The sequence below is a fragment of the Cynoglossus semilaevis genome, chromosome 1 (assembly GCF_000523025.1).
Source record: "Cynoglossus semilaevis isolate Cse_v1.0 chromosome 1, Cse_v1.0, whole genome shotgun sequence".
In the NCBI taxonomy this organism is placed as follows: domain Eukaryota; kingdom Metazoa; phylum Chordata; class Actinopteri; order Pleuronectiformes; family Cynoglossidae; genus Cynoglossus; species Cynoglossus semilaevis.
Genome location: NC_024307.1, coordinates 33,580,833 through 33,590,402, shown reverse-complemented (window position 1 = coordinate 33,590,402; position 9,570 = coordinate 33,580,833). Strand labels below are relative to the sequence as shown.

At 40.1% G+C, this 9,570-nt stretch overlaps 2 protein-coding genes across 9 annotated transcripts in view; both read right to left on the bottom strand.

Annotated features, from left to right (window-relative positions):
- The window catches only part of LOC103391644 (menin), a 4,292-nt gene extending 2,091 nt beyond the window's left edge, over positions 1 to 2,201 (bottom strand). Inside the window, exon 1 of the mRNA XM_025062200.1 lies at positions 2,148 to 2,201. Coding sequence (XP_024917968.1) covers positions 2,148 to 2,201 — 54 coding nt within the window. The remainder of the gene's footprint in view (positions 1 to 2,147) is intronic.
- A 5,212-nt stretch (positions 2,202 to 7,413) lies between these two features.
- The window catches only part of nrxn2b (neurexin 2b), a 572,664-nt gene continuing 570,507 nt past the window's right edge, over positions 7,414 to 9,570 (bottom strand). For 5 of the 8 annotated variants that reach the window (XM_025054502.1, XM_025054513.1, XM_025054507.1 and 2 more), the window contains one exon: positions 7,414 to 9,563. In XM_025054502.1, the coding sequence (XP_024910270.1) occupies positions 8,674 to 9,563 (890 nt within the window). In that variant the 3' untranslated portion in view covers positions 7,414 to 8,673. The remainder of the gene's footprint in view (positions 9,564 to 9,570) is intronic. The other 3 variants (XM_017033577.2, XM_008327329.3, XM_025054515.1) reach the window with 2 other exon arrangements.

Sequence of the window (9,570 nt, the reverse complement as noted above, 5' to 3'; positions counted from 1 at the left end):
TAAAACATGCCTAACTATAGCCTTACCTACACAAAAAAAATGCAAAACAATAAAAAGTCCCAGAAATACTTTAAAATGCAAGTTTATGCTGCAAAACATGCTGCCAAGTGCTAAAAACTCCAGAAACCATCATATCTGAATATTTTAAAATATGACCAAAAGATGCAAAACTTTAACCAAGGTTTGATATGATATGATGCTTTCACAAGTGCACAGAATGGAAACATCTGGTGGTAGAAATGCTCTGAAATGAAAGATAAAGTGAATAAATATAGTTATCTAATGTCGAGTTCACTCTGACCTTTTCATTTTAATACGATGAATCAGAGGAGACTGAAGGGATATTTTTATCAATGCATGAGTACCAGTGACGACTGCAGTATAATTAATTAGATTTTCGGGGTAAAAAAAAGTGCAGAATGTCTGACTCACATCTATGCTATTCATTTGTTTTCTCGAGCAAATCTCCAATCTTCTAACCTGTAATTACAGACACATTAAAATAAAAACTTAATCTCAAGCCAAAAACACCACAATTAGAATCATGTTTTGTGTCAGCAAATATTTGTAAAGGGGTTGACATTTATGTAATATTTATTAAACAGTTCTGTAAGGGCCACACTGAAGAAAAAAAATTCAAAAATTCTGAGAATAAAGTCATACAGTTATTCATGAGAATAACGTTGAAGGTTTATAAGAATAATTTTTGAATAGTTTTTGAGAAGTTCAAGTTCATGTGCAGTGTTGCCTCACCTTTAGTCTCATAATGTTATTTGAATACTCCGTCATAAAACATCTGAAAAAAGGGACAAAGCCGAAAGGAAAAGAAGAAGAAAACTCCGTCATAAAACGTTGCAGAATTGGTCTAGCATGTTTTTTATGCTACAAATATACGAGCTGCTTTTTTTCTTACGTCCACCATCTGCTCACACCGAGCTTGGGTTTCATTTACCAAATGTATTCATCGTAAATGTCAAATGAATGTGAAGACATATTTTCACAACTCTCAGAGGTAAAGTGTCACATTCTTGGAGTTATGAAAAAAAAAGTTTGATAAAATCCTGACTTTTAATTGTGTTTACACTGGAAGGTCATTGCAGCATTTCACACACGTAGGTGGATTTTTGAAATATTATATGTGTATTCTCAAAAGCAGTTTTAAAAAAGTAGGCAACTGGACTCACCTCAAGTAAATTAAAGACGTTTGGCCTCTCATCCAAGAGTCTTCATCAGTTCTGCTGGATCGTTCCTCCTCCCTGTCCTCTGGGTCGTTGGTGTAACCTAAATTTCCACAAGTATTTTATATGAATAATACAGTGATCCCTCTCTTATCGCGGTAGTTGCATCCCAAGACCGACCGATAGATAGTTTTTATATTATTTACATATATGTTTACCCTTTCTGAATCATGGTCAGCGTGGTATGTCGTACCAGTACTAATATGCGAAATTTCAATTATAATTCAGTTACATAATGTATATTCATACATACATATTTCTATGCAATCTATTTGGGCCGTTGCAACAGAATTTCGTTCTGATATGTACCGATTAGTGCTCCATTCTGTTATTCTTATTATAGTCTATGTAAAACAGCTCTGTTTTACACATTAAATACACTTATTTAGACGTATAATAGACCTGACTGGTGCAGTTGGATTTTAAGTATACTTTATTATCAGATTAAATAAACATTTTAGACAAATTGATCTCCTCAACTGCCTGCTCTCCAACGTTCACACCGGCTTTTTTTCTCGGAATGACAGTCGGAGTGGAATTACATGTGACGTAGCTTCCGTTCCACTTAGTGTTTATTGCACGGCTCCACACTTTCTCATTTACTCCGTACTACACTTTATAAAGCTGCGGAGAATGAGACTGGCTGCGAGTTTGAAAAATTAAATTGGGCGAAAGCAGAATCTGACTGCGGCCTGACAGCTTAATGAGCAAAAACTGCATCCAGTGCAAAAGTGTCAGCCATGACAGCCGTGATGTAACTACCGGCAGCAGAGGTGTGGACTCGTGGAGGCGCTGGTGGTAATTACCTCCACTCCAGCCGTGCTTTTCTGTTTTTGCTGCAGATTTTACTGCAGAAATTAAAGGTCAATTCATTTTTAAACCCAGTCCTGCTTCGACACTGCGACTCACCGTGCCCACTCCCATCCCTCCCATACTGCTTGTGTACTCTCCATAGCTGCTCATACTTACTGCTGACTACACTCTTCTGATACTTTCACAATTAAAATATTTCTTTTTGAACTCAAGTCTGGCTTTTATTTACGTCTTCGAAGGAAAAAAAAAGAGGGCTGTACCACTAACATCAGGTACGATGGTACCCAACAAAAACATACATATCTAAATCATTATTTCTATTCCAAGCTCAAAAATGCTGCTTTGGTCAACAGACCACCTACTAATTTGCTATGAGTTCACAAACACCTCAAGTGCCGTATTTAATTAATTAAGAAATACTAATTAATAACAATAATTATTAATAGACATTTTATGAGTATATGGATGTTATTGTACTTGTGTTATTACTATTACTGTTGGTAATATTGTTGGTAAATATTCTAATTTGTAGACACCCCATTTTGGAATTTGAATCCAAATTCCTAATGAATACCACGCGATAACTGCCTTCTGTAAAAATGTTAAATATGAGTTGCTGCCACCTAGTGACTGGAGGCTTGTTATCATTCAAGCATTATAGCAGTGGTACACTTATGTCCTGCATGCCATATTCCACTGGGCGCCCCTTACGCCCCCCAGCACCTCGCGTTGCCTCTCACAGGAGGGCCTGCCCCACTATTTGAGAAGTACTGGTTTAAACAGTCAAGATAAGAATATTACAGTATAAATAATAATATATACTACAGTCTTAGATTAGTTCACTGGCCCCCACTCTCTCTTGCTCACTGTTTTTGTCACATACGAAAAATGGCATGCCGATGCCTCCAACCCACAGCAGCCTCTGCTTCTATAAATTCTGCCTGGAGAAAGCATTACGGTTGTGTGGTGACTCACTGCTGTTAATATTTCCTAAAATCATGCAAAGAATGTAGAAATTATACCAATTTGCTCCACATGTACCTGTCAGGTTCCCCGAACACCTCCATTTAATTCCTCACCTCTCACAAGTCTCCAGATCTAATGGAAATGGAAAAAGCGCCAGAGTGAAAGTTCTGTGAGTCAAATGGATGCAGGCACTATAAATTCTCTAAGTCAGGCCTTAACTCAGCCGACGTGACGAGACGGCTGTACCATAAAGTCACATTGATCTGTTATTAATTTGTCAAATTCTGACCAAGTATGTTTTTTGTTTACTTTAGTATGTATGTTTATTTACTTCAATATGTATTTCTGTGTATTATAATACGTATTTTTGATGTGGTCACAGATTACAGACCACCCTTATGTCTTTCCTAACTTTTTTTGGAAACTCTGACCTGCAGTGGAAAATATATACGGTTCACTTTTTAATGGATGAAGTGATGCTGACCTTTTGTAAGCACTCCTTCCACAGTGTGGTCTCCTTTGCCCTTAGGAAAGAACAGGTAACCAACTCATTCAGTGGAGTGAAGGACAGAAAGGACTTAACGTTTCCCAGCGGCGGTGAGAACGGTACCAGGAACTAATATCTTTGCCAAATGCAGTGAAGGAGAAGAAATTTAAGACTTGGATTCACAACATTAATGGGCTCAGCAGGATCAAGTGCAACCTGGTGTCCGTACCAACTTAACCTCAAAGAACAGTTGCAGTCCTTGAGATGCCACCGTATGGTACGATGTATAAAATATGCCACTATAAAAATATGATCAACACCTAAAAGTAAAAGTACAGCGATGTCATTGTAAAATAAAATATGAAACAGAATGTACATTAAGCGATTATTGTACAGCAGGGAATAAGGTCCTACAGTATAGTACAGTGGTAAAAATGTCACAATAAAGGAAAGAGCAAAAGCGAGCAGCAAGTGATCACTGAGTGACTAAGCAAAAGCTAGCAGCAAGTGATCACTGAGTGACTGCATGTGTGACATCAGTCTTGCCTCAGCCTGTGCTTGGGATATACACGCTAAGAACTGCTGTCTGGTTTTGCTGGGGTTTTTTTTCCCTGTTTCTTTCTTTTTTTAATTTCATAAATCAACATGGGATAGAAAAAGATTATAGGAAAGCATGAGAATGGCGTTCATGTTCCAGATCTGGCTTTACAGTATGGCTTAGCAAAGTCATCGATTTGTACCATCATTAAGAACAAGGAAGCAATCAAAGAAGATAAGGTTCAAAGGACTGAGTGTGACTGTGATCACCAAGCAAAGATCGCAACCAAGAGCAAAAGCCAAGAGAGATAATAAATGATGTGAACAGAATACTCTGTATTATGGTATGAACATTGATGATAAGTCCATCCATCCATCCATTTGCATCCGCTTATCCGTTACCGGGTCGCGGGGGCAGCAGTCACCGTGACCGCCACCCGGATCACACTGCACCGTACCAACCCCCCTGAACCTTTCTGCAAGTGGTAAGTCCACTGGAAGGTACCAACCGCCCAAACCGGTATTCGATCTTGCCCCAGAGGTGAACCCTGGGGTACCACACCAATGACAGAGACATTGCCTCTGGGCCAAAGCGCCACTCATGATAAATATATTGGAAAATAATTCCAATAAGTGTCATTAAAAGGTGTCTCATCTGTGAACACCCTTAAAGACTGAAGTGTGGTAGAGTTATCAGAAATTATCTGGAATATCGCAGTACAATGAAAAAGCCTTGAAGGGATAGCAGCAAAGTAACGGGTGTTTTTAAAATGTCAAACTACCCTTAGGTGCAGATACTTTTTCTACCATTTTCAAAATTGTCTTAATATAATGTGTGGTTTCTACAGTTGTCTTTCATAGCAGGTAGTCGGCCACGTCCCTGATCTCTGCATCTCCTTCACTACTCGTCATGAAATAGCAAATATACTTTTTTTATCTGAGGTTTGTCACAATATTTCTCATGTTACCACTTGATATTCTTTCCTTTTTAAGATAACATGATTTTGCTTATTTTATTTATACACCACTGTCAGTGCTAATCTTACCTGCGGGCTGTTTTTCTGAGTGGGAACTCAAAAAAACATGAAGGTAAAAAAAAAATATATTATTTGCATAGCTCCAAGTTATTATTTCTGTTATTACCACAAGAAGTTGGAAATGTTACCAAAGAATCGTGGTTTGTCACGCAGTGCAGAATTACGCAGAGTTTGATGTGTATGATCTTTGAAGAAAAGAGTATCTTGATAGAGAGGAACACAAGAAAATGGCTTTTTGCAAAATTTCAGACATTTTCAGGAACTCTGGAGATTTAAAATTCTACTACAGGTGATACAAAGGAAAATACGACTTAAGTGTCTGCTTGTTTAATGTGCACCTTGGTTTATGTCGGTTGTTTAGCAAGCAAGTTTTAAGCGGCCACTTAAATGCCTGTGTACAAAGCGAAGACTCATTGGTTTTATAACAGGAGTTGAAGTGGAAGAGTCCTGTGTACAGCCAGGCTGAGCTTTGAGTCTGTAATCGCTTTCTCACTCGTGTCGTTTACACAGATATTACCACATGCTGCTAATAGGCAGACACATTACAAAGTGGATTTTGTCTGAAGTTGAGAAGTTCGGAGTGTTACTGTGTGACATGTTTTACCTTGTAATGGAACCTTATCAGATCAGTTTGAATGAATTAGAATTTTCAGTTACCTCAGACTGGTGATAATATTTAAACCAACGTATGTGTATTTTACTAGAGTCAATGCACATGGGACTTTTATTTGCTGCAGTGTCATCACCTCAGGCCTCTAGTTCTGCCCTCATGCCACTTACGTTACCTTTACCTTTAGGAGTCTTATAAATAGCTACATAATGTCTGAAGAATAAAATATATCAGCGATTCCCAGCTATTGTGCCGTGGCATATTAGCGTGCGACGGAAAAATGATCCAATCTCACTTCACTGGTATGAAATATTTTGTCTCATTTGGTCAATGCGATAAATATTCTTTCAATAGTTGGCTTGTCATGGCTACAAAAACTGAAAGCTGTTGAAGGATATCTTTGCGTGTTTCTTGCTTCAATTCCTGCGAGTATTTTGCTATTGTGTTCAACTGCATAGGCCCAGGTTTCATACTGAATAAGTGAATTGTAAGTAAACCAAAACAATAAGATCATTAAATTCCATTACATTTACATTTTGTGAAATCTTTTTTGGTGTTGCACTGCAGGTTTTTTCTATCTATAATTTCTATCTATAGAATATGTGCCGTGGGTTCAAAAGTATTGGGAAACGCCAGAGTATATTACAGTGTTATCATTATTATTTTTTTGGTTTTTAACTGAAACAACCTGAAACCAACAGCGGTCTATAGTTCACACCTTCAGTCACTGCACTATCGGTCAACGTGGTTCTTGGCACCCAGTGAAGAACACACCTTTTTACAGCAGGAAAGGCCACAAAAAGACCACGTGACACAGTGAGTAAGAAGTATATAACCAAGTGTATTCCCTCTGTTAATGTACACATATTTAGAGTCATCTCACTGGAACACTTTACAATAACATTTAGAAAGATCAAGAAGATACTGGGAGGAGTATGTTTGGAATGGAGAATGAGAGAGAAACCAGACAAACATGGCCGGAGGAGAGTGAATCAATGAGGCCTGTCAAATGAAATGGCTGCCATCTTGTCTCTATCACCATATTTATATAGATAGAAAGAGAACAGATATATATAAAAAAAAATAGAGAGAGAGACTGGGTGAAGCCTATTTCTTCCACCCAGTATAAGGACGTACAATCTGCCAGAGAGAAAAATCTGTAGATGAGGGATTTAAAAAAAAAAAACGTGGATGAGAAACAAATTTAAAAAACAATAAATTGTTTCTCAATGGAAAATGAGAATATGTGTTTTGTTTTTCTCCAATGACAAAAGAAAACACATAAAAATTTCAGTTTCCCAGAATCATAGACATTATCTTCTCCAAACAGGAATGATGGGAGGGAAAACACATTTGTCTTAGTGATGGGATGGGAGTCAAATATTTAGACATTTCACAAACTTTTTCTTGTATTTTTCTTCTCTTTTCATGATAGATTTCTTTTGTTTTTTTTAATAGCGCTGAGAAAATTTGAATACTAGAGTTCTGTTGTACATCTTCCAGGGAACTCCTGTTCACCTCTCTATTTGTGTGCTCTTTCTATAAAGTTTCCTCGGCCCATCGGCTGCCGTCAGTCCAGTCCGGCCAGAGACGGGCAAAAGACAAAGTCACTATTTCAACTGCAAGACTTCTCATTCCAATTCCAGCATCTCCAGCAAATGTAGAATTTCTGCTGTCTCTCTTTTCTCCAGAGGGGGGAAAAAAACAAAATGAGAAAAAAAAAAATTTCAAAAGAACAAACTGAAGTGACTGAGTCTTGCAGCAAGGCATTGCATCAGTTGTTCTTGGTCATGAAACTGAAGGGGATTCAAGGGGCATTGAGGAGGTGAATCTGCTCTGACGTCCCTCAGCTTGAAGACCGTCTTTTCTGTGTATCATCAATGAACGCTCTTGTTCCCATTTGAACACATTGTAGGTCCTTGGGTTTCTGCAACGTCTATACATATATTTATAATTATGTGGAACAGAGTTTGTTTAATTTGCTGGAGGTTCTTCTTTGTTTTTCTGTTATTAGTACGTGTAGGACAAAGACAGTTTCTCTGCCGGCCCAATGAAAGGCGACCTCGGAGCCCTAGAAATACATGACACAGATCTGCTGGGACATAAGGACGACCGAGAGGTTTTGGCCTCAACAAGTTTTTTGGCAGCTAAACGTACAAGTTAGCGTCCGTTAGCTTGGAGCGGAGGTGTCTCACATAGTTGCTACGTTAAACGTTGGTATGATCATCAATTGTATAACTCTTTTTTAAAACTCCACAGAAAGAATAACAGTTTTTATCTCTTTTTCATAAATGAATACTACATGCTTGAGTTTACGTCGCATCAGCCGCTGATCACTGTAGACAAGGAAAGAAACAGCGCACGAGGCTGGGGGAGGAAGAAAGAGAGGACCCTTCAATCAGAGTTAAAGAAGCTGGATTTCAGTAAGCTGGCAGTATATTGATTCACAGAGGGATGTCATGTTGCTAACTCAAGCCTGGTTGGGAAAAATAATATGCTGATACTGTCTAAGGTGACGACTTACACCACAAGTTGCCTCAGAATGAATTATAGACCTTGACACAAATACTGATGATGGCGCTTTTCTGCAGTACTCGTGGTATTAAATGGCCCGTTATTCGTAAATATCTGGTATCAGCGTTTGCTTCATGACTGTTGGCACATTGTGTGTTTGAATCTGAGGTGTAACAACTTTTGCCCAAAACCACAACTAAATGAACAACTCGATCAGAGGACCACTTGAATTTCTCTCCACAAATTATTTACGTCAGCCTTGCTTTTTCAGTTGCCACTTCCTTCTGAATGAAACTAGATTCTGTAACATGTATGATCACCTGACAATACTGAGTTTAATGTTGTGTTTTACATTTTATATATACTGCCTCTCTCCCTCTCTCTTTCTTCCTCCCTTGTGTCTCTTTCCTTCTCTAAGTGAATCCGCTGTCTGTCTCTGTGTGTCGGAGGGGAAAGGGAGGAGGCGGTCCCTCAGACGTAGTACTCTTTGTCTTTGTTCTTCTTGTTCTTGGTGACTGTCTTGGCAGTGCTGGGCTGTTTCTCCTTCACCAAGGCTCCGTTGCTCTGCGTGGCTGAGTTGCTGATGTAGTTGCGACTCTGGTCCACCTGATATGAGCCCTCATCCCGGTTTCGGTACTTGTACATGGCATACAGCAAGATGAGGATACATAGTGCCGCCGCTGCCACGATGCCGACGACCATTCCTGTGGTGCTGCTCGACTGCTGCACCTCCACAGCGCCTGGGAGCCCTCTCTCGGGAGATGTGGGATCTGGAGTGGGAACATGAGGAAAATTCGGGGGGTAGGTTATTCCCGGCACTCTATGGTGGCCTGGATCTGACGAAGGGTGCGCTGGCGGCAGCAGCACCTGGTCCCGGTTATTCATTTTCCCAGCGGGGATATTGTTGCTACTGCTGCTGCCACCGGCAGACGATTTGATGCGAGGACTGAGCTGGTCAGGGTTGGCTGTAGGAGTGGAGGACTGAGGTGGGTTGTGGGAGTTGGGAAATCGGGAGAAATGGCGATCTCGTGGGTTCTGGACACCTCCATCGGCGGCCGGGGGAGGTGGAAGGACAGTTCTATCAGTGACCAGGGGGGAGTTTTTATTATAGTCCTCATCATCTGACTCGGTCATCTCCCCAGAGCCGTATGCCGATACCTCAATGGTCTCTTCGCAGTCTTCCTGATCCAAGGGGCATGGGGGGCGGCCGTTGGGCAAGGGGAGGGCCTCTTTGGTGGTTTCGAGCAAGGTGAGGAAAGGGCGATAAGTGGTGGGAGGTGAGGGGATTACTGGAAAGCGGGTTGCGATAGAGGGGGGATCTAGAGAGTCCATGGTAATTATTGGCAACACTAATTCACCTCCTAGGAC